At 42.5% G+C, this 26,895-nt stretch overlaps 2 protein-coding genes across 3 annotated transcripts; both read left to right on the top strand.

The window, feature by feature from the left end:
- Positions 1 to 1,939: 1,939 nt before the first annotated feature.
- On the top strand, positions 1,940 to 16,990 carry LOC115103731 (hexokinase-1-like). The gene is made up of 18 exons (XM_029624624.2): positions 1,940 to 2,344; positions 3,973 to 4,135; positions 6,309 to 6,457; positions 7,361 to 7,480; positions 7,873 to 7,968; positions 8,052 to 8,151; positions 8,404 to 8,587; positions 8,965 to 9,120; positions 9,294 to 9,527; positions 9,764 to 10,068; positions 10,437 to 10,585; positions 10,855 to 10,974; positions 11,547 to 11,642; positions 14,030 to 14,129; positions 14,387 to 14,570; positions 14,879 to 15,034; positions 15,362 to 15,595; positions 15,915 to 16,990. Exons 1-18 carry the CDS (start codon positions 2,282 to 2,284, stop codon positions 16,063 to 16,065), a joined length of 2,760 nt encoding a protein of 919 aa, XP_029480484.1. The 5' UTR covers positions 1,940 to 2,281; the 3' UTR covers positions 16,066 to 16,990.
- A 773-nt stretch (positions 16,991 to 17,763) lies between these two features.
- On the top strand, positions 17,764 to 26,134 carry LOC115103543 (zinc finger and BTB domain-containing protein 45-like). Of its 2 annotated transcripts, none has more exons than XM_029624379.2 (6): positions 17,764 to 18,082; positions 18,747 to 20,115; positions 21,037 to 21,168; positions 21,414 to 21,563; positions 21,655 to 21,919; positions 22,083 to 26,134. In XM_029624379.2, the coding sequence occupies exons 2-6, from the start codon at positions 19,045 to 19,047 to the stop codon at positions 22,487 to 22,489; spliced, it is 2,025 nt and encodes a 674-aa protein (XP_029480239.1). In that variant the 5' UTR covers positions 17,764 to 18,082; positions 18,747 to 19,044; the 3' UTR covers positions 22,490 to 26,134. The 2 variants fall into 2 exon arrangements, with proteins under 2 accessions (XP_029480239.1, XP_029480240.1); XM_029624380.2 differs by having other exon boundaries at positions 18,744 to 20,115.
- The last annotated feature ends 761 nt before the right edge of the window (positions 26,135 to 26,895 follow it).

The raw sequence follows: 26,895 nt of genomic DNA, 5'->3' as shown, positions 1-26,895 counted from the left end.
CCTTCCAACAACAATCGTTACACCTAGCCTCCCACATATAGGCTACTTTCTGTCCCTAACACCAAAACTAAATAAAAACGAGTAAAGTGAATCTGAAAACTAACTGAAAATAAACTGAATTTCAAATAATATTAAAACAAATAGAAATACAAACTAATATAAAAACACAAAACTATAATAACCTTGTTCTATACAGTCTTTTTTGCTCATCTTTTTCAAGGCTGTAAATAATTTGAGGTGACTGTATAGTGTAGTTCTGTGTCAATAGTATCCCTTTATTATTCTCTCTCTGTGGCCTCTCACAGTGAAGCCAGAGACAAGGTCACCTTGGAGCGGCCATGATGGCACCAGGCAGTCTTTTTGGAGGAGAGAGCGACAGGTCAACCAAACACAAAGCGCACTCTCTCTCAAGCTGCTCCTTTGGAGGACAGAAAAGAGAGAGGGAAAACCCTTATTTCCCCTGAGGCCAGTGGAGAGGGGGATAGAGGGAAGGGAGTAGGGAGGGAGGAGGGGAGAAAAGAGGGGGAGGTCCTAATTCACTATAGAGTTGATGGAAAAAGACATCAGAAGCGTCACGCGTCATTGAGTCAGCCGAGATGGTTCAGTTTACGTAGAGCGTAAGGTTGACGTACTGGGGACTGCAGAGAAGGAGAGAAAGGGGATATTTAACACCTTCAAGACCAGGTATAGTAATGTTGAGTTTTGTTGCATCAGATCATCAGAAATTGATATGGTGTTTCAGTCCTTGTGTTTTATACCATTGACAGGACATTTTTTTGTGGTTCAAACTTGAAGGTCAAAAGACAAAAGAAAGGTGACTGTCATAAGCAGCTGTAATATTTTGATTAATTTACATTTGAGTGACATTTCAAAACAGAAAGAAATATCACTCTGGATGAAATGGCACACATAATAGATGAGCTATTTTGGTAAATCAGTATCGAGTAGTTGTTTGAAATATACATTTTTCTCAATGGAAACCAAATAAAAAAACAATAAGATAGTATTCATAATATTCAAAAACAGTGACACACAGAACGTTTCCTCAGATATCTTCCCGCTTCTTCTCAAGACTACAGTTGGTGAAAGTGGTGAGATTTCAAACTTCTTCTCTACCTCAGGCTCAAGACCACGTACATCAAGCACTCAAGTCGTTAGATACATTTTTCCATCCGGACTCTTCACTGAATCATCTCTGACTTGTTTTATCAAGGCCCCACCAAATATCCAAACCCGTCCTAAATTTCAAGAGGTTTGACCTCATCAATATAATTATGAAAAAGAACTTGCGATGTCCACTGGTTCCACTTTGGAAAAAGGTCACAGGATCACAGGCCACATGAAACTTTGATGGGGCAATGGAAGTAGAAAAGGTGTCACAAACACTTAACTCAGAGACCTTACCTAAAGTATATTACTATATATTTCCCTAGAGCTTTAGCTGCTGGTTTGTGATGCTATCTGTCAGGATGCCCTTCAGTCACCTCCACTCACCCAGCTGATGCCCCAGCATGAGGATGGTGATGCAGAGAGGAATGACATCATCATGTGACTGCCCTCCCACTTGCACGTCCTCCCTTGGATGCTGTGGTAACATGAGACATGCCGGCCGGGCGTCTCTCCCGGCCGGCATGTCTGTCACGTGCCCCTTTTTCTCTATCCCTCTCTTTCGATCTCTCTCTCTCTGCTGCTGTGAGGAGAGGGGTGGGATACTGTATCAACTAAGCCTCCACCTCCTCCCTTATCCATTTCTCTTGCAATCCCCATCTCCCTCCCTCCCACCTCTCTCTCTCTCTCTCTTCCTATCCCCCGCTCCTCTCCTCCTTTGCTGAGCTGAAGGTGAAGTCCTCAGCCCACCCTCCCCTTGCCATACCCCTACCCCAGCAGCCCCAGCTCAGCCAATCAGAGTGTACAGTGGGGGCAGGGCATAGCTGACCACCATTCCAGTGCACCACTGCATTCACCGACAGCCAGGCAGCTAGCAGAGAGAAGCTAGGAAAACTAGCACCACAGCACTGAGACACAGACAAGACACTGTGTGTGTGCCTGTGTGTGTGCAACCCAGGCATAGCTTCTTCCTCTTCACTGTTTTACTAGCACTTTTACCTCACAACTCTCTTCAAGTGGGACTAGGGCAGCTCAGGCCTGCTTTTCTTCACATTAGGATAAAGAAGGGATCAGTGAAGGACAAACGAGAGCTTGGATATCGGTTGTTCTTTCCTCCCTTTTCTCTCACCTCTGTCCGTCAGTCGCTGACAGCCCTCGCATACGTGCAGGCAGGATGATAGCGGCACAGCTTCTGGCATATTACTTCACTGAGCTGAAGGATGACCAGGTTAAGAAGGTGAGTGACTACAACACTTTTACTGAACTCTTCCCTCTAGAATTGGTCAGTTTTGTAAGTGTAGATGCTACTGACAGCCATGGTCACCGGTTGATGGTTGATGCTCCATGCATATCAATATGCCTCTGGGGCGTTTGATGAGGCTGGGAGCTTTGGGAGGGATGCCATGATGGACATCTGATTTAATTTTGATGAGTGGTTAGTCTTGTCTAGAGTAAGTATTGGAACAGGAGTGTGCAGTTTGTAATAAATGCAGTGTGTGTCCTTGAGATTAGGATGTGCCAGCTGGGTGGGCTAGCTGGTGGTGGTCGTGATGCAGTGCATGCTAGCCCCCCTCTCATCGCTAAGGAGCGTTTCCGGGGCATCTGTTGCCAGGGCGTCTGAAGCAGACAGGTGTCTGTGAGCTAGGGGCTGCTGGGAAGGAAACCGTGAGCACTTCCTCTCTCCTTCCCCCTTCTCTCTCTCTCTCTCTCTGACTCCTCTCTCGGTCTCTCCCTCTCCATCGTCATGGAAATGGTTAAAGTGCCAAACCACACCTTGCCTCACCATCCTGCCCCCCTGACACTAGGCCTGTAACCAAATCAATTCCCTCGCTCATTCCTGTGGATAGGAGGGAACATGCCCGTTAGTGATAGACAGATGTTGACTTCAGAACAGAAACAAGGCACGACATGTAGATGTCAGACAAGCATCAGAGACAGCATCTAGTTGTCTCAGGACACACATTATACATTAATAAATCCATTGGTTTTGACTTGACCTGTGTGACATCCCATAGAGACTGAGTAAAGACAGATTGGCTCATTCTCTGACGGAGTGTGGGATAGGATTTGTGATGTCATGCGTGACGTGTAGTGCAGCATGTGCACGTGCCCCTAGTACTGTAGCTAGCTAATGTGTGATTCACCACGGCAGTGAAAATGTTCAGGCCCCTGGTAATAAACCCAGTTAACCATCACAATTCTGATTAAGACCAGTACGAGAGCTGATTCAGCAAAATATTTTATGACGTAAATTATTATGACAGTATATTATACTACTACTATACTTAATTTAATATTCTCATAATGAATTCTAATATATCTTAATGATAAAACATTGTACCAAAATTGTACTAGTATTTATCATTGTGATGAAAACAGATGGTCTCTGATAGCATGCATTACATAATATTTGTAGCCTACTACTACTAAATTACTATTGCCACACACATACTCGTCTCTATGTGAAGGCTGCACAACGCTATTTATTTCAGGACAATCATTCTCCAGCTATCGGCTCTACAGCAGTAATATTGTTCAGCTCAGCTCTTCTTTTTGGAGCCCCATAGCGACTGGTGAATACTAATGCCACTGCAAGAGATTATATAATAATCTGTGGATCCTATCCAGTTGTTCCCTGTGGATTGTGTTCCATTGCACTCTGGAATAATATAACAACTTGTAATGTCTGTCTGTCTTCATATTGCTAAGTACCTGCACTCCATCATTGGTTGAGTAATATACAGTATCATAACGATACATAATAGGGTCAGTAAAAACTCATGACCCTAATCCTTGTATATACTGTATCATGATGACATATCATCATAACATATTGTATCCATTCTTTCCTGTGGTGGTCTATAGATCGACAAGTACCTTTACTCCATGCGTTTCTCTGACGAGACGCTGCATGACATCAAGTGTCGGTTCCGGCGGGAGCTGGAGAACGGGCTGGGCCGCGACACCAACACCACCGCGACCGTCAAGATGCTGCCCACCTTTGTCAGGTCCATCCCTGATGGATCAGGTAAAGTGTCAAGTTAATACAGAGTAAACTTCAATACAATAGTGGTTCTGTGTGGCTCAGTTGGTTCACAAGCCAAAACAGGTCCCTGAAAATTATGCACAAAGTCATCTATTTCGTATAATATGTTACAAAATTATTATATAATTTTCCTGCAATTCGGATGATATGTTACGAATTAAAATTAATGTAATATGTTACAAATTGGAACGTGATTATCCTGTTCAATCTCTTAAAGTACAGCAATATACACATTGGAAATAATCCACACTATTGATGTTAGCTGCCTCTCTGCATAACAAAAAAACCTATACATTCATAATCATAGGATAATGGCATGGATCCCATTTTGACCTGCAGCTTGCATATCTACTGGCATGTCCTTTCAGGTTACTTCTACAGTAAAGCACCAAATTACCACTATTGGACCTTTAACTCTACATAGAAAATAGTGTTTATACTGTAAGCACTTTAAAGCACACACTACACTCCCAGCTTTATCTGTCCTGCAAAAATGTGCTGAGTTGTTTTAAATGTCCAGTGCCATTCTGTGACATTAGGCTTTTTGTGTGTACTGTGTTTCCCCTGTATTTGAACTTGGCAGGTCATATGGCCACCTAGCGCCATTGTTGTGAGCCCAGGAGCAAAGCAGTGCTCTCTGTGGCCACTAGAGTGTCTATGGGCTGTCAGTATAAGTATAATTAGCTGTGCTATAGCAGTGCATGATAACATTTAATATCGCTGACGCTGATCATTCAACTGCTAGATACAGAGACACTGAGCTCATGCAAAATGATGCAGGGGTCTACCGTTAGGGTAGTTGGGTTTATTGGGGACAGTTGGAGTGATTTTTTTCAGTTTATAGTATATAAAATGTATATGTTGTAGTTTAGTTTAAAGTTACAGGTAAGATTTATAGTTTAAGACATTAAAAAGGAGGAGATGAGTTCACTGTCTGTTTCCTTGTTTGTTTACTGCTGATTGCCTTTCAACATCAGTTAAAATGCCCAGCCCTCGTAAATTAATAACTAGAGTATTGGGTTACATTAACAAATGTAATGTTGAATGTCAACAGGCATAAAGTTATTACTTTGGAGAAGGGGAGGGGAAATACTATACGTAAAATGTTGCCTGATAATAAAATGTTAGAAAGCTATTTTGAACTTGCTAATAGTAGAGGCCACTGATAGTAGAGCCGACTGCTGATTGTAGAGGCCACTGCTGAGAGTAGAGGACATTGTCAAGAGGTTAACTCCAAACATCCAACCTATGCATAGACCAGGGTGGCCTATCTTTGTTTGTAAACAGAGTGGCCTATGGACAGTAAATGCCAAGGCCCAACAAGGCTATCCTTGCAGAGGGGTTGTTTCATAAAGCCATTCTGCCTTGAGCAGTTCCCTGTTATCTCGCATGTTATAAATAGCCATCGTTTTCAGCCACTGGACATGAGGGGGTCCGGGAAGGGGGATTCAGTCAAAGTTCAAAGTTGAGACTATGGTGACAGCTGACAAATGATATGTATCAAGTATGTGAGATGTGTGTAAAAGTATTATCAACAATTTACTTAGTTACACAGGCCAAGCAACACAAGTAATATATTTTCTGTGATGGTTTCTTTACAGAGTAAGGCACAATGAATATCAACAGTGGAGAATGCTTTTAACTGCTGGCCCTTTACTGTAAACTACAAACTAGATGGAACAGCAGCACTCTATAACAGTGTTATAACAGAACATTACCTAGTTAGCCTGAGGATAGAATTCTACTTTGCTTTAATGGCAACTACAAATGGAGTCATCCTCTAGTCTGTAGGCCATCAGACACACCTCCATCCAATACAGCTCAGTGACATTTCATACCAGACAGGTCAAGGGAACAGATTGTGATAATGCTCTGTGGTCAACACCAGACAGATGTAATGTAATTAGATCAGCTTGGTGCCTGATCTATACAATCAATATAAACAGGCCTTGCTTTACCTTTTGAGGACATAGTATGATTTTGTCTCCCTTCCTATAATGACATATAATCCTGATATATAGCACCTGTCAGGCAATCAATTCAGTTCACCTAAAATGAATTTTGTAGTTAGTAACACACTGTTTGAAAGACACTAGAAAATAGTTAATGTTGTATTTTTTTCAGCGTTTTTATTTTATTTTCTACAATCTGACAGAAAAGGGGGATTTCTTAGCTCTGGATCTGGGTGGCTCCAACTTCCGTATCCTGCGTGTGAAGGTGACACAAGACAAGAAGCAGCCGGTTCAGATGGAAAGCCTGGTCTACGAGACCCCTGAGGACATTATCCATGGGAGTGGGACGCAGGTCAACAACACCACAAAACACACTCAAAAACAAAACAAAACACACGAAAACACAACAAAAAATCCTCAAAACTCCCCAAACACTCCCAGACCATCGCCTATAGTCTCATTCACTCACATCAGAGGTTCTCAACAACAAGGATCACTTTGTATAAAAGCAGTCACTCAATATTGTTGTATGGATCTGTTTGTCCTATGAAGTGGATGTGACATCAAGACCCCCATCACAACACTGTTGACCTCTGTTGACTGTTGAAACTCCCCGAGAGGGCAGTTGGCAACAGTAACGTGATACCCACAACAATTCTGTAACGGGAGAGATCAATTGTGATTGGTTGAAACAAAAAACATTCCATGCTGTAACCGATAGGCCTACAGAGTAGTCGTAGTAGAGGACTGACTTGAAGAACTGCTGGCCACCATCATGATTTTTTATTTTTTCACCTTTATTTAACCGGGTAGGCCAGTTGAGAACAAGTTCTCATTTACAACTGCGCCCTGGCCAAGATAAAGCAAAGCAGTGCGACAAAAACAATAACACAGAGCTACACATAAACAAACGTACAGTCAATAACACAAAATAAAGAAAAATAGAAAAATCTATGTACAGTGTGTGCAAATGTAGAAGAGTAGGGAGGCAGGCAATAAATAGGCCATAGAGGCAAAAATAATTACAATTTAGCAGTAATAATGGAGTGATAAGTAGAGTAGAGAAACTGGGGTGCAAAAGAACAAGAGGGTAAGTAATAATATGGGGATGATTCACCAATTCAAACCAGTTTAATTGTTAATTAAGTGTTTGATAAGCCAATATGGTTGCCTTGCTGCTACTGTTATTATGTGTAATTGTATAACTACGTGCTTCTGTCTCACTCCTCAATGCAAGATATTTTTATGTCTGTAGCTCTTTGACCATGTCGCAGAATGCCTTGGTGACTTCATGGAGAAACAAAAGATCAAGGATAAAAAACTCCCTGTAGGATTCACATTCTCCTTCCCATGTGCACAAACTAAACTGGACGAGGTAAGAGGTTCCAATAATGTATGCATTTATAATGTTTTAATGCTTTATTTGAGATGTTGAGAAACCATAATAAATGGCATTATAATATATTTAGTATAAGTATAAGACAACTTTTAGGGTTTGAGTTTGTACAGTTCTGTTGTAGAGTAAATAACTGTGGGGGTGGTACCTGCCTGGGGGGACAAAATCCTAATAAAAAAAATAATGTAATAAAAAATAATGTCCACAAAGCCAACACTAGCTAACACTAGCCAACACTAGCCAACACTAGCCAGCACTAACCAGCACTAGCCAACACTAGCCAAGACTAGCTAAGACTACCTAAGACTACCTAAGACTAGCACTAGGTGGTCATAGGACAGATTTATTAAAGAAAGTGCTGTCTATTACAGGCCGTCTTAGTGACTTGGACAAAGAAGTTCAAAGTGAGTGGTGTAGAAGGCATGGATGTCGTGAAGCTTCTGAACAAGGCCATCAAGAAACGAGGGGTGAGCTTTCTTATTTCTTAACAATAATTGAATTACCACGTGTGCCACTAGAAGAGATTTAGAAAACATATTGTATTTGTCAGGACTATGAAGCTGACATCATGGCAGTGGTCAATGACACAACCGGAACGATGATGACCTGTGGGTTCGACGATCAACGATGTGAAGTTGGCATCATCATAGGTGAGGATACACAACATTCAATACAATTATTGCACAAAAGGGTTATTGATAAAAGGTGGTAAAATAAATGTTCAGCTTGCCAATGGCAAAGAATGGCCGTGGCTTTGTAGACTCATGTTAATTCTAAAGTCTACACAGAGGGGCACAGCTCTAATGAAAATTAAGCAGATGTCGATTTTGTGGAACAGTATTCTCCTGTGGCTTGCCGTAGTGCTCCAGACAGGTTATTTACTAGGCTGGGTGTACTTTCAGGTACTGGTACTAATGCCTGCTATATGGAGGAGCTGCGGCACATTGACATGGTGGAGGGAGACGAGGGCAGGATGTGTATCAACACAGAGTGGGGGGCGTTCGGGGACGACGGGTCCCTGGAGGACCTCCGTACAGAGTTTGACCGGGAGATCGACCGAGGCTCCCTCAACCCTGGGAAACAGCTGTAAGTCAAGACTGCAGGGCCTGCATTGTACTCAGGACTGCTATGTGGAATATGTGTTTATGGTTGTTGCTATAACGGAGTTATAACCTAAAGCTAATTCCAGTGCAATTTGTCAGTTATACTTCCATTGAATCAGTCACTTTTTGCACTACAAGTGATAAATATATAGGGCTCCAGGCCAGGGGCTTGCCACCCTCACCGCCAAGATAAAACAGAAAACATTGTAGCCATTGTTTAACCCAAGCCGGTATTTACAAAATCTCCAGGAAGAGTCGTGTTACATAACAATAAATCCTCAGAGAACGTAAAGCTGTGTATTTGTTTACAAGCCCTAAAAATCAACTGACAGTGTCTCTGTTGTGTCTTTGTCTGGGAAGGTTTGAGAAGATGGCCAGCGGGATGTTCATGGGAGAGCTGGTCCGCCTCATCCTGGTCAAGATGGCCAAGGAGGGACTGCTGTTCGAGGGTCGGATAACCCCCGAACTTCTGACAAAAGGGAAGATCGAAACTAAGCATGTTTCAGCCATTGAGAAGTAAGAGGTCAACCATGGACAGTTTCTTAAAAGGAAAATATACACAACTCCATTGTTTTTGTGGACTATATGACCTCCATTACATACAATGAAAAGTTATTTGAGGCTAAGTGAGTTGTAGAGCTCAAGCACTACATAAATACTTGCCATTGACCTCTCTCTCCCCATTACAGGAGCAAGGAAGGCCTGACCAAATGCAAAGAGATTCTAACGAGGCTTGGTGTGGAGCCTTCTCAAGAGGACTGTGTTGCCGTGCAACACGTGTGCACCATCGTATCCTTCCGCTCTGCGAACCTCATCGCAGCTACACTGGGAGGTATCCTTACTCGGCTGAAGGACAACAAGGGAGTCGCCCGCCTGCGCACCACTGTGGGCATTGATGGGTCGATGTACAAGATGCACCCTCAGTGAGTACTCAATCCTACTGGAGGTCGATAGGACCTCCTCTGTGCAAGAACACAATAAGAGAACAGGAAGAAATTTCAAAATAGCCACAGGTGTCAAAAAATATGCTGGTCTCTACCACAAGTGATGACGCAATAACTAATCAAGATTGACATTTCCCCGAGTACTAGGCTTCGATACAGAAATCCAAACAGTTTGTAATCTCTTCCATCCATCCGCCCTTCTCCTCTCTCTGCAGATATGCCCGGCGTCTCCACAAGACGGTGCGGCGTTTGGTGCCCGACTCTGACGTCCGTTTCCTGCTGTCCGAGAGCGGAAGTGCTAAGGGTGCTGCCATGGTGACGGCGGTGGCGTACCGTCTGGCTGACCAGACGCGCCAGATCGCCCAGACACTGGCTGAGTTCCGTCTGAGCAAAGCCCAGCTGCTGGAGGTGAAGAAAAGGATGAGGACGGAGATCGAGAACGGCCTGGGGAAAAAGACTCACGACTCGGCCACCGTCAAGATGCTGCCCACCTACGTGCGCAGCACGCCTGACGGAACAGGTGACCGACAGGAGGGGTTGTGGAAGGATGGATGGATGGATAGCAGGAAGGATATATATCTTATCACCACTATTCAGAGTTGGCGGGAATCAGTTCCATCTGAATCAGTTCCATCTGAAATGTAGCCGATTCAGGAAATAAATTACACCTCCATGGAGGAATCCCTTGTTCAACTGTTAGGGAATAAAATGGGACTGACCCCCAAAAAAGTTTAAAAGCTTCAGTGCTTTCATAATTGGTCTACTTTTTGAACGTGTGTATAATCTATGAGGATCAACATTTGAAGCATGAGAATATCTTATGGAAATAGTGGTAGTTTGTATGGTATTGTAATATCATTATCTAATTAGCCAGCCCTCGTGTTACAGAAAATGGGGATTTCCTGGCTCTGGATCTGGGAGGGACAAACTTCCGGGTGCTGCTGGTTAAGATCCGTAGTGGGAAAAGGCGTACAGTGGAGATGCACAACAAAATCTACGCCATTCCCATCGAGGTCATGCAGGGTACGGGAGAGGAGGTACAGCAATGGCTCAAAATACTAAATGTCATTAGCCAAACGCCATTAGATTAGGTCTCAATTCATGAACTATGAATCATCCATTTTCAAATGTCCAGATACGTACTTCAGTAATTTCTCCATCCATAAATTGAGTCTAATTTATTTCTGTCTGCACTGAAATACAGTCAGCACATCATCAAGCCAATTAATCATTAAACTCATAATTTATGAATTAATGAATGCAGTCAGCGTATGATTAAAGACGTTATTTCCACCGTTTCCTCCAGCTCTTTGACCACATTGTGTACTGCATCTCTGACTTCCTGGACTACATGGGCATGAAGAGCGCCCGTCTGCCTCTGGGCTTCACCTTTTCCTTCCCCTGCCACCAGAAGAGCCTGGATGCGGTGAGTAGTTTATCTGCTGGCTAACATCTACCCTGGATGGGAACCCAAAATATATCCTGTTATGCATGATCCTCCAAAAATGGAATCACTCTAATTATGATCAACATTCGCATTTCACAGTATATTTCATTGATCGTTCTCAGAGTGACAGTCATGTCTGCTATAACTATAAAATATGTGGATGCACCGAATATCAAGTTAATGTATTATGGTGATCGTAGAGCTGGGACGATAAACCGAAAATTATTGAAACCGACCACTTATTAAAGGTATTTTGCTGATATCATTAAATAGATAAGTAGCCTATACTAGAGAAATGTGAAGTTTGAAATTAAATAAGTTTGCTAATATGGGTGATTGTTAATGGGACATTTGATGGCTACAACAATAAATCTTTGTTTTTGTTTAAAGTGTAATAAAAAATAACTGTGGTGTGCATTGTTATAAACGTATTGTTCTATTTAGCGTTATTGCATAAATTAACATACTTTATCGCAAAATTGATTATTGGCCATATCGTCCAGCTCTAGGTGGTTGTAGTGTAACCAAAAAGTGCCTTTTCTGTTTTTCAGGGTATCCTTGTGAACTGGACCAAAGGCTTCAAATGCACAGACTGTGAGGGTGAAGACGTGGTGGAGCTTCTCCGGGAGGGCATCAAGAGGAAAGAGGTGAGGTTGGACACCACGCCTTATTTCACACCACTGTGATAATATGTAACACCTCCCCACAATATAACTCCATAGAGTAGAATCAAATAACTGGTGTGGAACCAGTTGCCAACAATGTTTCAGTGAGAATCACTACTGGCTCATTGATTTGTCGCTAGAAGTCGCCAAATGACATTTTGCCGTTGCCATGACGAGTCACAGCACCAATTTGCCCTGCACAGTTGCAGTCCCCGACATAGCATTTTCGCCACCTCTCCCACCTCACACCCCCTTCCCTTGTGCTTCTCTGCCTGTGTGTGCACCATTGCAGTGACTTTTCTTGCACAGACAGCTTCTCCCATAGTTTGCGGAAGAAAAGTTTGAGTGGGAAAAGTCGCTAAATGCTATCAAAACCATAGAAACCCTTGGTGGCAAAACTCCCCAAAGGCAGCCTGAAAAGTAGCTGAATTTGTTGCTAGGCCCTTTTACCCAAATAAAAGTCACTGGAGTGGTCTGAAAACTCGCTAAATCTAGCAACAAAATCGCTAAATTGGCAATACTGTGTGTAACTCTCATTACACTCATGCACTGTCTCAGTCACCATCAACATTAACAGCCCACGTAATGGTTGATCTCATTCATAACACCATTTATAAACAATAAATCACTCTATGCGGTTGGAGATACTGATACCATCCCAGGTAATAATGTATACATTTATTAAACAATGCAAAATGCCAGACAACAATATATTTTTAAAACAATAGCATATCACCCTAAGTTATCATTAGGGGCATATTCTAGTAGCATATGCTATGTCTCCATTGGCAACTTTCAGCAGTGCTGCAAAAATTCAGTTTTACTCAATGTGCTTCAGTCATTCTGGACTTGTTGTTCTGAGGGGTTCTCAGCCCAAATCACACACCAACATGTTTCTCAGTATCTTTTTTTTATCAATTTCACCCTTTTAGATGGAGGATGGAGTAAGTATTAGTTGAATGTCAATGAGTAAATTCATTCAGGAAAAAAACAAAACAGGTAAAACGGAACTGCAATGCCAGTCTCGAAAACCTGTCCCTGGGCAACACAGTGACTAGAGCCTGGTTCAATGATGGACTATTTTGGCATAGAGGAAGTACGTCACTACCTAGGTCACTACTTTATCGGCTTCAATAAAATACTAAATATTAGCTAGCAAGATGGAGATCACTTCGGTTATTTTTTAGGAGTGCATTTCGCAAGTGGCTATTTTGCATCAACTACCTTAACTAAAACAACTGCAAAAGTTTTCCCTGCAAGCTTTGGTTTTGAATCGCGACATTCTGGCTTGACTGCCTCGTGATTTGTGGTAGAGCCAAGATAATTGCATTTTTTTTATCGACGTAGTGACCTAGCCCTGACCTAGTAGTGAACTAGTTCATCTATAACATAAGAGTCCATTACTGAAACCAGTCCCTAGTCACTGCATTGCCTAGGGTTGAATTTCTGAGACTACCGCAATGCAGAGGTGTGGATATTGTTTAAATAGCATGTTATTAACATGAGAAAATTGTAATAAACAAGAATGCAAAAATGACTGTAAATCTTTACAGGCAAAGTATATGTCAAATTAACTTGAGTGTTTGTCGTGACCATTTTTGTGACCCGAATTGCGAGTTTATAGTTCTAGCAGCAACAAAAAATCAGGATCTTTACAAATGGGAATGGGAATATGATATCTCTTTGTTAATTGTGTGTGTGTGTGTGTGTGTGTGTGTGTGTGTGTGTGTGTGTGTGTGTGTGTGTGTGTATGCCTGTCTGTCTCCTGTCTGAGCTTCTGCATAATAATGAGTGTGTGGAGGGTCAGTGGGTTGCATTGTTAAAGTGCTATTTGAAAGGTTGCCATGTCTGATATCATCTTTCAGTTGAACTAGCTATTCACTAACATTTCCAGGGGAGAAAAGTGGTTCATTCGTTGAAAAACAACCATTTGTACACAACGACACTGAAAATAATATTTGAAATGTACTCAATCAATTTACAGTTTGTGTGTTCTTGTTTTTTGCTTTATGACATGATGCATGACTCTAAATTGAGGTTTGTTTTCTGGTTGTGACAGTAAATTACCCACCTCTTTCAGGAATACCTAGGATAGGATAAAGTAATCCTTCTCACCCCCCTTAAAAGATTTAGATGCACTATTGTAAAGTGGCTGTTCCACTGGATGTCTTAAGGTGAACGCACCAATTTGTAAGTCGCTCTGGATAAGAGCGTCTGCTAAATGACTTAAATGTAAATGTAAATGTAAATTAAGGTGACGAATGAGGTTACTATTTAAAGCATTGGGTGAAGCAGAAAATGAAAAGTTCAACTCACTCAAATGTACTGTTCAACTCATAATGTTGTTTGTGTGTTGTGTGTATGTGTAGGAGTTTGACCTGGATGTGGTAGCTGTGGTGAACGACACTGTTGGAACAATGATGACATGTGCATATGAAGAGCCCACCTGTGAGGTTGGACTTATTGCAGGTATACAGGCCACTACTTAATTTAATCAACACTTACAGTACAAAATCGTTTTTTCTATCAATTGCAAAATAAGTTGATGAAATTGGATACAAAGCTAATGGTTAAAACTTTCATACCAAATTGTATATAATTTACTGTAATGTACATTGTAATAAGTAGTATATCCGCATTACATGTAATACTATACAGATTTATAGACCTGGGATGTCATGTGCATTATAGACCTAAGACCTGGGATGTCACGTTCATTCTAACAGGGACGGGCAGTAATGCGTGTTACATGGAGGAGATGAGGAACATAGAGACGGTGGAGGGGAATGAGGGACGCATGTGCGTCAACATGGAGTGGGGTGCCTTCGGGGACAACGGGTGCCTGGACGATATCAGGACGCAGTATGACCGCGCCGTGGACGAGAACTCACTCAACGAGGGCAAACAGAGGTGACAAATTAACAGTCAAACTAGTAAATGGCTCTCTGAGCACAGGATAGGTTGAAATGTGTTTTTTTGGCCTAAGTGTTTTGTTAATGGCCTGAGTATGCATCTGTACTTTATTTGAACCAGAATCCTTGACTCTAAAATACTTTAATGTTATCCATAATAAAATGGTGCTTGGTTTTGATTCTTGGTATGTTAGACTAAGAGTCATAGATGGCCTACTGTACTAAGCTCCCTGAGGAGAGATGGGCCTAAGTAAATAACTAAGTTATATGCCTCAAACTTTGGGTATGTTTCACTCCATGTCTCAGGTATGAGAAGATGTGTAGCGGCATGTACCTGGGAGAAATTGTGAGGAACATCCTGATTGACCTGACCAAGCGCGGCTTCCTGTTCCGTGGAAAGATCTCTGAGACGCTGAAGACCAGAGGCATCTTTGAGACCAAGTTCCTGTCCCAGATAGAGAGGTAGGGAATGTGATTAAACTAAAAAATATCTCGCTGTACTTAAATTTGACCCTGTTAACTAAGGATATGTGCCTGGGGGTGTGCATAACTATCCTGTTGTAATTTGGGATGTACAGAGATTATCTACGCTGTTGAGAACCAACACTTAATACAATTACAAATTGTTCACAACAATGGCATCTACATTGTTACAAACACATAAGAATATGATACAGACACCTTTATGAGACTGTAACCAATATTAGGCCTACCTGTATGCACAAGTAACTATTCAGTATCCAGTGACCCAATGGCTCTTGATTGACCTTTAACTCTTTCTTTCCCCAGCGATCGCCTGGCTTTGCTGCAGGTCAGGGCCATCCTACAGCAACTGGGTCTGGACAGCACATGTGACGACAGTATCATCGTCAAGGAGGTATGCAGCACCGTGTCCCGCCGTGCGGCTCAGATCTGCGGAGCCGGAATGGCCGGCGTGGTGGACAAGATTCGCGAGAACAGAGCGCTGGACCACCTGGACGTCACTGTGGGGGTGGACGGAACACTCTACAAACTGCACCCACAGTGAGTGATGGAGGATTAGAGAGAGAGGAAAGGAGATGGAAAAAAGGAGAGCCAGTGTTAGCTCATAGCAAACTAAATCCAAAGCTTCCTTTAAATGTTAAATGGTGGAAATTAAAAGCATATCCATAATGACGTGTGATATTAGTGTCGGAGGATAAGGACATTTCACATCTGCTACATCTTGTCTACTTAGATATCATAGAAATAGAACTCTGAGTACAACTGTAATGAATCCGCATCAATTCAGTGATATGTCCTATGAGAGACAACTATCCTTATACTCGTCTGACTATGTGTGCCTGTCTCCCTGTCTCTCCAGCTTTTCCCGGATCTTCCACCAGACAGTGAAGGAGCTCGCCCCCAAGTGTAACGTCAACTTCCTGTTGTCTGAGGATGGGAGCGGCAAGGGTGCAGCCCTCATCACAGCCGTGGGCTGTCGCCAGAGAGAACAAGAGGCGCTGCAAGCGTAATGAGCCGCCCCTCTCGTCACCTTGTCAACGCCCTGCTACTCCAACTTTTCTTCCACCCACCGCACAGCCCTTCTCTCCATCTCCCCATAGCCCCGACCCGGCAGCCGTGACTCCACCTCTGCCCCACCTAGCCACTCTCACAGCCGGAAACATGTCCGCATGCATAGGGAATTAAAAATACTAGAATATTTCACCTTTATTTATTTAGAATGTTTGTACATTTTCCTCCATAGCTTGTTGTCTTAAGTATCTGATAAATATAGTGCAAAATGTGTGTATTGCATAACAAAAGTTGGATTTTGCACTAAACCAAAAAGTTTTCTGTACTTTCCTCCTGGATATGCGAGTTACAAGAGTAGTAGTATTTTGGTGGAACTCTCAATTGAACCAGTGAACATTTGATCCAATGAATGAAACTAACAACTCCTTTATAGTGATTACACTCTTTAGATATCTTTTCCAAAAAGGCCTCTGTGCTTATAGGGTGGAAAGCAAGAGTCACGGCTGTAAAAAGTCATAATTTTACATACCACCTACAGTACATACACCCCCCCCCCCCCTCCAGTTAAAGTGTTCTACCTTGTTGCTACATAAATGTGAATTACTACTATACTTTAGGTGTTGTGTTTTGTGTTCAATCCCACCTATACCTACGCATTGTGTACACAAAGAATAAATGTTCATGGGCCCCAAGATAAGAGTGGCTACTCCGAGCGCTTCTGTGTGTACTTGTGACTGAATGTCTCTGTGAGTCCTACTGTAACATGACCTGTAGCTTTACATGTCCAAAGCTGTATGGAGACTGCATGCCTTATTCTGAGACAAATGGAGGGTACTGGATCTTTTTATTTTATATATCAAAATATATTTGTGTTTCAAACTGTGACATGTGAATTCATTAAAATATATTTTGTTGTGCAGTAAATACTGTGGAGATGTCTCTTTCTTAGAATGTCACTGTACAGGTGGGTGGAGCTGATTCTACAACAACCTTCAAGAGATGACAAAAGACAACTCCAATGATAGATGGACTATTTTAAATCTAAATAGACAGAATTCAAGGGTTCTTCCTTGTTGGCTAATCACCAAAGAAAAAGCTGAATTAATTCAAGTTAAACATGGTGTTTCAAATTCCATATTAAACTTAGTTTAGGTAAAGCAGTGGTTATCAAATGGTTTTGCCTCGGGACACAAATTGAACAAGGTTGTCTCAGTTGCCATCCAATATTAGCATCGCCAAAATGTAATGCTATATTGATAGTAAATGTACCAATTATCACCTGGGAACAACAGTCCCACATTTTTCCATCGTCAATCATTCCATGTTGCCCATATTCTTGATGAAGAATGTTAAACTCTCACTGATTTGAGACGTCTAAATCAACTACATAGCGCTGCTAATAACTACATTGAGAATACTGTGATTGAAAAATAGTTCAGATGTTAAATTATTAAAACATATAGGTTCATTATCATTTCTACACACGTTCTACCTGGGTTTTAGTAGTTTAAGTTCAGACTGGAGCATTTTTAATTGACAAATAATCAAATAATAATATTTATTTTTCACTCAAGACACTCGCGAACCATTCAAAACCTCCGTCACAACCAACCAGTTGAGAATCGCTGAGCTAATGCATTACAATTATGCACTACATGTAGCTAACCATCCATATGCATACAGATCTGTGTGTGATTCTGCAGAAAGTCTGTGCAGTCACTGGCACTGTACTTGCAGCAGAAATATTGGAGGAATACGCGCTAATTCTAGCTGTTATATATTTGTTTACAGAAAGGCATGCATATTAATATACGCTTATTATTATCGCTACACACTGCAGATATGTAAATAAGGTAGAATAATTGTCGATAGACGAATATTAAATAGGTCGAAGACCAATGCAAGAAGACTGCTAGCCAGGAAGCTAGCTAGCTAACGGTAACGTTAGTTTGTAGCTAGCTTGCCATTTTCAACCAGTGGCCAGCTAGTCAAGTTAGCCATGCTAATTGGACCCTGGTAGGTGTCTGCTTTGGTTATTATAATTTATTGTAATGTCAATAAATTTCTACAAACCACATGCTCGTAGTTGTTCATGCAAATGCACACCGAATACGTTTGTGTGTTCACGAGACTGAATTCGTAAAGAAGAACGTCAACCTACATAACATTAGCTTGATATCTAGCTAGCATATGGTAGCATTTACTGTGACATTTTGACAGTTATTTGCCTGTCTGGTTGCATAGATATTTGTGTCTGAAATAGGCCTATTGACATAGCTATGTCTTACAAAATATAATATCATGATGCATTACATTTATATCATCGACATTATTGCAATTCACACATACCGCTCTTTCCACTGTCACTCAACTACACAAAAAGGGCTTTAGTTAGCTATGCAGATAATTCTTCCAAAAAATGATTAGCATATGGGCTGTTGTCTGCCCCACGCGCCCACTTATTCCCGCCCTTATAAATCACTTGTCATGGTCAGTCAGGCATATTACCTGTGGTCATTTAGTACAGGCCACAGCCACCTGCTAATTATTTCCTATTAAATGTAATTTTGTACCTGTGAGATAAAAACAAAATACTGTAAGGATTTAGCTAGACCAGTTATATTATGTTACAGCACATACAATACTCTGTTGAACACAATTTTATATTTTCTTCCAGCAGGGTTGCACTGAGAGCTTGAGGTGACAGACTGCATGGTTAGGGGAGCCCTGCATGACTTCCAAGGAAACCCACTGACCAAAGCAGGGTCCTCACTCAGTTAACCTCACACATTCTATTATACCTGCAGACACAGTGGATACAACTTCATTACCTCTAAGGAGCCTGATGAGTGTTTAAGGGGAGGCACCCGGCCCGCAGTGGCCCATGCTTCGTACCCACTTCCCTCCCCTTCAAGCTGATTCAGAGCCGACAGACACTCTCCCGGCATCACCTCCCCACCCACCCTGTCCCTCAGGCCATGGCTGCGGGCACGGAGACTGTGCACTACATCCACCTGCACAACTCCAGCCAGTCTGTTCTGGAGGCTTTACGGACTCAGCGGCGTGAGGGCCTCTTCTGCGATGTGACGGTGCGCATCCACGACGCCTCGCTGCGTGCCCATGCCTGCGTGCTGGCCGCTGGCAGCCCCTTCTTCCAGGACAAGCTGCTGCTGGGCCACTCTGAGATCTCGGTGCCGCCGCTGGTCCCCGCTGAGACGGTGAAGCAGCTGGTGGATTTTATGTACAGCGGCTCGCTAGTGGTGGTGCAGTCACAGGCTCTCTGCATCCTCACCGCCGCCAGCATCCTGCAGATTAAGACGGTCATCGACGAGTGCACCCAGATCATCTCCCAGAGGAAGGTTGCTGCTGCGGCAGCAGCCGCAGCAAGTGGGGGTGGAGGTGGAGGGGGGATGACAGTTGGGGTCCTGCCCAAGCAGGAGGAGCGGGGAGGGGGTAAAGGTAGGGACAGCGGTGGTGGTTGTATTGGTGGTGGTGGCGGAGTCACCGGTGGTGGGGGTTACCAGAGCTTCTCGAACTTTGCCTTAGGGGACTGTGGAGCGAGCAACATGGTCACAGGACTGGGCGGATCTAACTTGATCGTTAATGTTAGTGAGAGTGGCCCAGGAGGCGCCCTTGGGCAGGCTAACCCAGTGGGGCTGATGGCTCTAGCTGACATGGGCAGCCCCGGGGTCCTCTGTGGGGCTGACGGGCTGAGCTCAGGGGCCGGCGGAGTCCTCATGAAGAACTCAAGTTGCACTCAGGATATGAGGTACAAGCTGAGAGACCTGCTAGCGGCAACCGCTAACGGCGCAAATGGCGGAAGCTCAGGGAATCTCTCGGTCGGCTGCAGCTCTGGTGTCAGCAGCGTGGACAGCATTGGCCGGGACAGTATCCGCAGCAATGCGGCTGACCTCTCGGAGGAGCTTGTGGGGATGGACAGATACTGCGAGGCGGAGGAGATGGATGGACATCACAGAGGGAGAGACTTGGACAGGGACAGAGGGGCAGGAGGACACAGCCGCAAGCAGAGGCAGCCACTCAGGCTTCAGGTAACATCCCCATGGTTACAGTTGCAAAGCAGGCAGATATGCAGCCAGACATCCTAAAGTGAATAAAGCAGGATTTCTAGATGGCAATTACCCTCATTGTGTCATTGCTGGAATTAAGCTATAGATCTGAACGTGTCAGCAATAAACATAATTGAAAGGAAGTTGCTGTCCAGAAGTCTTATATTAGGCTGTCCTCCTAGATAATGTTCCATGGACTGATTAAACAGTGAACACCCCTTCCATGGGTCATTAAACATGTTAAGTCTTGGATGTAGTGCCAGCTAGCACCTCTTTTCAGTTGTTGTTACATTATACCTAAGCCAATTCTGTATACTCTCAGAAAAAACGGTTCCAAAAAGGTTCTTCGGCTGTCCACATAGGAGAGCCATTTTTGGTTCCAGGTAAAAACCCTTTTTTGGTTCAAAGGGGAACATGTAACCCAAAAGGGTTCCACCTGGAATCAAAAAGGGTTCTTCAAACCCTTTTAGTTTCTAAAAAGTACCTTGTTTTCTTCATTTATACATTGAGAAAATGATATGTAAGCAATAAGGGGGTGTGGTATATGGCCAATAGTCCACAGCTAAGGGCTGTTCTTATGCACGATGTAACGCATAGTGCCTGGATACATCCCTTAGCCGTGGTATATTGGCCATATATTACAAACCCCCAAGGTGCCTTATTGCTATTATGAACTGGTTTCCAACATAATTAGAACAGTAAACAAGTATTTTTTTGTCATACCCATGGTATATGGTCTGATATACCACGGCTTTCAGCCAATCAGCATTCAGGGCTCGAACAACCCGGTTTATAATTCTCTTTTTACTGTCTTCACATTCCTGACCATACACCACAGTTTGAAGCACCAATTTTTGGCTCAATACTCTAATTGACTATATATTTTTCTTTACCTTCTCTTAGGTTCTTGTAGGAGAGGAAGTGGTGGTGAAGGATGAAGGAGTGCAGGAACCAGATGGAGGGGTCTTCGGCTTGGAGGAGGAAAGACGAGTTGAAGGGCAGGGCACACAGGAATCCATGGCAACCTTCGGCCAGGTGAGTCTTGTCTTGTTCTAGACAGTAACCTGATGTTGGAGCATGGTGCTGGCATAAAACACCAGGGTTGTGGGTTCAAAACCCATATGGGCTGGATGTTCTGAATCTGTAAATTGCTTTGGATAAAAGTGTCTATAGTCATTCTTTTATCATTATCACAGTTTTAGAGACTTTTCATGGTTATGTATTAGGGTCAATTAAATGAGGTAATACTCATAAGTTAATTTTGTCTCTCTGTCTTACAGGAGGGTGTATTCTATGATGAGGCTGGAGTTTTCTCCCCTGAGGCTTTCTGGCCCCAGAACGAGCCGGCTCAGGCCATGTCCTTCAACCCCAGAGGAAGAGGAAACAAGCCACTGTCTCCCCCTACCTCCTCACAGTCCATCAACAACCAGGTCAGTTACAAATGTAAACTCTTTTAAAATAGTCAACTTGAATCATGAAAGTTGTTGGTGGCCATTATTTAAATTCCTTTTTCCCTTTCAGCTACTTTTTCAGTACCCAGTCAGCCAATCACAGCCATCAGCCTCATTCTTTGTGGGCGGACCGATGGTTATTGACAGCATGGCAGGAACGGAGCACAGCCAACAGGCTCTGCCCCCGACACCAATGACCCCTGTTCTGTCAACCTGTGGCACACCAGGCCCCTCACCTTCCTCCCAGGGATCTGAGACGTCCTTCGACTGCACTCACTGTGGGAAATCGTTACGTTCCAGGAAGAACTACAGCAAGCACATGTTCATACACTCCGGTAGGCCACCACTTTCTATATATACTAGTTACTATCACTTCCTTCAAAACATTTACTGTTCATGATTGTTGTATACACATGTTAAAACGCCACATAACAGATAGTCCTACTGTGATACCTATGTCATACTAACATATCCTATTTTCTGTTGTGTGTGCCTCAGGTCAAAAGCCTCATCAGTGCAGCATCTGCTGGCGCTCCTTCTCCCTGCGCGACTACCTCCTCAAGCACATGGTGGTGCACACGGGCGTGCGCGCCTTCCAGTGCTCTGTGTGCGGCAAGCGCTTCACACAGAAGAGCTCACTCAACGTGCACATGCGCACGCACCGGGCAGAGCGCACCTTCCAGTGCACCGTGTGCCACCGGGCATTCACCCACCGCACCCTGCTGGAGCGCCACGCCCTGCAACACACCCACCATGGGGCCACCCAGGGCCAAGGGCAAGGACAGGGCCTCCAGCAGACCCCTAAACACAGCCCTCCAGCCCTGGCAGGGCCCTCGGGCATGTGCGGCTCAGCTGGGATGGGCGGCACCATGGCCAACATGCCCAGCCACGGGCCGCCCTCCTAGAGGGAGAGGAGGGCCCAATTCCAAACTGATCCGTCACCCCTATCCTGGAGCCCTTTTCTGATCTGAGAGGATTGCTAGGTATGAGCAACATGGTGGATGCTCCATCTAGACCTATTGGAGGCTGGATGGGGCTTGTGCCATATTACTCACACCTATGAAGCCCTTGCAGATATGCAAGAGGAAGTTGCCAATAATGGAAAAGGGGGGAGATAACTGGTTTGGGATTGGGGAAGAAAAGGAGAGGACAAGGGAGAGAGAGAAAGCTGTTAGAGACTAATTGCAGGAGATTGAAGGGAGGAAATGTAGGAGGGCTAAGAAAGCGAGAGACAGAAAAGGGGGAGGGAGAGAGAAAGCAAAATAGGCTAGAAAAAGAGTGCAGGGTGATGAACCGATGAAGAAAAGAGCGAATGAATCTATGAGAGTTACCATCATACATCAAGACGACATAGGAAGACTATTACATGCAGGAGGCACTGGACGGCCCAGGATCATATACCTCGAAACAGGGAAGAGACAGGAAATAAATTAAGGACACAACTTTTATTTTGATATGTGACAAACGTTTCAGCATGTTTTACACACCTCAAAGAATACCTCGGCGGTCCAAAGACAGGCATTATGCTACACATGTTTAATAGCTACTTCAAACAGCAAAACAGTGGGAACTAAAGCTACCTGAAATCCCTTCCTTTTAGAACCGTACAATTTTTCTTTACATAATATTCCTTTACATTGTCGAGTTTATTTGTCGCTCATTTGTGATTTATTAATGACGAAAACAATAAGGTAATTAATTTTAAAAAGTTTAAAAGGATCTTTCAACTTTAAGTGACACTTTTTGGGATAAATGAGAAAATCTGTACTTTTATCCGGCTTTTTAATCCGTGTGTATGTGGGGTTATTAATAGTTGAAGTCGGAAGTTTACATACACCTTAGCCAAATACATTTAAACTTAGTTTTTCACAATTCCTGACATTTAATCCTTGTAAAAATTCTGTCTTAGGTCAGTTAGGATCACCACTTTATTTTAAGAATGTGAAATGTCAGAATAATAGTAAGAGAGAATGATTTATTTCAGCTTTTATTTCTTTCATCACATTCCCAGTGGGTCAGAAGTTTACATACACTCAATTAGTATTTGGTATCATTGCCTTTAAATTATTTGGGTCAACTTGGGTCAAACGTCTCAGGTAGCCTTCCACAAGCTTCCCACAATAAGTTGGGTGAAATTTGGCCCATTCCTCTTGACAGAGCTGGTGTAACCGAGTCAGGTTTGTAGGCCTCCTTGCTCGCACACGCTTTTTCAGTTCTGCCCACAAATGTTCTATAGGATTGAGGTCAGGGCTTTGTGATGGCCACTCCAATACCTTGACTTTGTGGTCCTTAAGCCATTTTGCCCCAACTTTGGAAGTATGCTTGGGGTCATTGTCCATTTGGAAGACCCATTTGTGACCAAGCTTTAACTTCCTGACTGATGTCTTGAGATATTGCTTCAATATATTCACATAATTTTCCTCTCTCATGATGCCATCTATTTTGTGAAGTGCACCAGTCCCTCCTGCAGCAAAGCACCCCTCACAACATGATGCTGCCACCCCCGTGCTTCACGGTTGGGATAGTTTTCTTCGGCTTGCAAGCCTCCCCCTTTTTCCTCCAAACATAACAATGGTCATTATGGCCAAACAGTTCTATTTTTGTTTCGTCAGACCAGAGGACAAAAGTACGATCTTTGTCCCCATGTGCAGTTGCAAACCGTAGTCTGTCTTTTTTGTGGCGGTTTTGGAGCAGTGGCTTCTTCCTTGCTGAGCGGCCTTTCAGGTTATGTCGATATAGAACTCGTTTTACTGTGGATATAGATACTTTTGTACCTGTTTCCTCCAGCATCTTCACACGGTCCTTTGCTGTTGTTCTGGGATTGATTTGCACTTTTTGCACCAAATTCCGTTCATCTCCAGGAGACAGAATGCGTCTCCTTCTTGAGCGGTATGACGGCTGCATGGTCCCATGGTGTTTATACTTGCGTACTATTGTTTGTACAGATGAACGTGGTACCTTCAGGCATTTCGAAATTGCTCCCAAGGATGAACCAGACTTGTGGAGTACTACAATTTTTTTTCTGAGTTCTTGGCTGATTTCTTTTGATTTTCCCATGATGTCAAGCAAAGAGGCACTGAGTTTGAAGGTAGGCCTTAACATATTTCCACAGGTACACCTCCAATTGACTCAAATTATTTCAATTTGCCTATCAGAAGCTTCTAAAGCCATAACATAATTTTCTGGAATGTTCCAAGCAGTTTAAAGGCACAGTCAACTTAGTGTATGTAAACTTCTGACCCACTGGAATTGTGATACACTGAATTATAAATGAAATAATCTGTCTATAAACAACTGTTGGAAAAATTACTTGTGTCATGCACAAAGCATTTGTGCATTTGTCATAACCGATTTGCCAGAGCTATAGTTTATTCACCAAAATTTGTGGAGTGGTTGAAAAACAAGTTTTAATGACTCCAACCTAAGTGTATGTAAACTTCCGACTTCAACTGTATATGTGCTTTTGGTGCGCTTGCCAATGAATGGGAAGGTTTGTTGCTGAGAACTATAACTTTTTTCTCCAACGGCTTCATTTAATGCTTTAAAATGTTTTTATTGTAACTAAATAAATAATGAGGAAATACAATCACCCAGAGTGGATTTGAGTACCACGGTAATATTTATTACAATTTGACAATAATTACTATGCACAATACATTTTTGCACATTGTGTAATTTAATTCTGCTTTATATGTTGTCCTACCCTAGATATTTGCTTTTAGAAAAATATATTTGCCCTAATATTACTAATGTATATCATGGAGAACATAGAATGTTTTTTGTTTTTTTCAACTTCCCACCTTAAAGATGATTTTAGATATGCAGTATATAGACCCCACTAGACATAAAAGCCAACTGAGCCAGTGAGACCAGCTAAACCCCTTTAAGATTCCTTCTGGTCCTCACTTTAAACTTTTAACATAAAATGTCCCCTCACAATGAAGAAACATTCTGCTTGATCATGATGATCTCATTGAGCTACGCACTGTTCACTAATCTCTATAATGGGAATCTGTTAAAACCCTGTTAATAGGAAGTTGACATGATTTATAGATCAGTTAAATCTGTGCTGCATATAGTTCAGGCTGACCCTTGTGAACAAACAGGTGATTAGGCTGTTCCAGAGATTTTTGTATCCTCAGCAACTAAAATGTTTCTTGTACATTTTGTCTGAGGAGGACCTGTGTACAGTACTGTATTATGTGTGCTTAAAGCCATGTCAGAAGAATGCATCCCATTGTAATGATGTACTGTGTTTTGCCTTTTTTATTTAGCTTTCTTTGAGTGAAGGGGGTGATAAATGTTGTTTTTTTGCAAATTTGAGTATAACTGCAAGTCAAATATGTCATAAGAAAATAAGTAGTTTTTATAAAGCACCAATCATGCTATGTATACCACGTTTTATGTATGGAAAAGCTAAAAGGCATGATATAACTTTTTATGAAAAAATTACATGTACGTACTTCAATGACTTTATTGAATTTTAAAACATGATTTTAAACATTTCAAACATTTCTTTCTCCAAATAAAGTCTTATGGCTACAAGCCAACTTGTTGTCCTACAGTTGTTTATTTGACCAAAAGGTATAGGGGGTAAAACAAGCATATTTATTCTTATCAAAATAGTTTTGAATCTCTTCTTTGTTTTAGGTTTGGTTTTATCCCATTCTAAAAACAAGTAATACATTTTACTGTTGACCAATTTCACCGTTTTCTGTTAAGTCTACATCCCTTCGATCCTAACCAATTTATATGAAAGACAATATAAAAAGCTTGCTTTTCTTAAACGCTATAGATAATCTGTTTCTTTCCAGATCGAGCCTTTGAAGGTCTGGCTGGTAGTGCCGGAACTCTGGCCAGAGGGCATCTGTTACTCAACAACATCTGTTCCTGTTATTCTCTTTTTTTCCCAGCATGCCGAGGGACATACAGGCTCTCCCAAGGGTGGCCTTTTGTGTGGCCCCATTGTCAATTCCATCATTGTCTACTGCTGAAGTCTGTTCCCATGATGCCACGAGGCAGGCTATAGTATACCCGCCTTTAGAGGCCAACCTTAGGGGTGACAATTTACAGTTACTTTATTGTCCCAACTTTTTTGGGCTAAAAACAAATATGATTTCATTCGCTAGGCAACTAAGGAATCAAATGTGTAGAAAATAGAAAAATGTTAAAGAATCGTAAATGGGTCATTCCATGGGGAAATTCTAAAATCTTATTTTTGAAGAATTTGACTACAGATATCATCAAATATGATTGTAGATGTATTACAAAGCATATTCAACATTAAAAAAAACATTTGGATAAGTTACAT

Source organism: Oncorhynchus nerka, linkage group LG21 (assembly GCF_034236695.1).
Source record: "Oncorhynchus nerka isolate Pitt River linkage group LG21, Oner_Uvic_2.0, whole genome shotgun sequence".
NCBI lineage: Eukaryota > Metazoa > Chordata > Actinopteri > Salmoniformes > Salmonidae > Oncorhynchus > Oncorhynchus nerka.
Note: the sequence above shows the minus strand (reverse complement) of the source record. Positions and strands in the feature narration are given on the sequence as shown.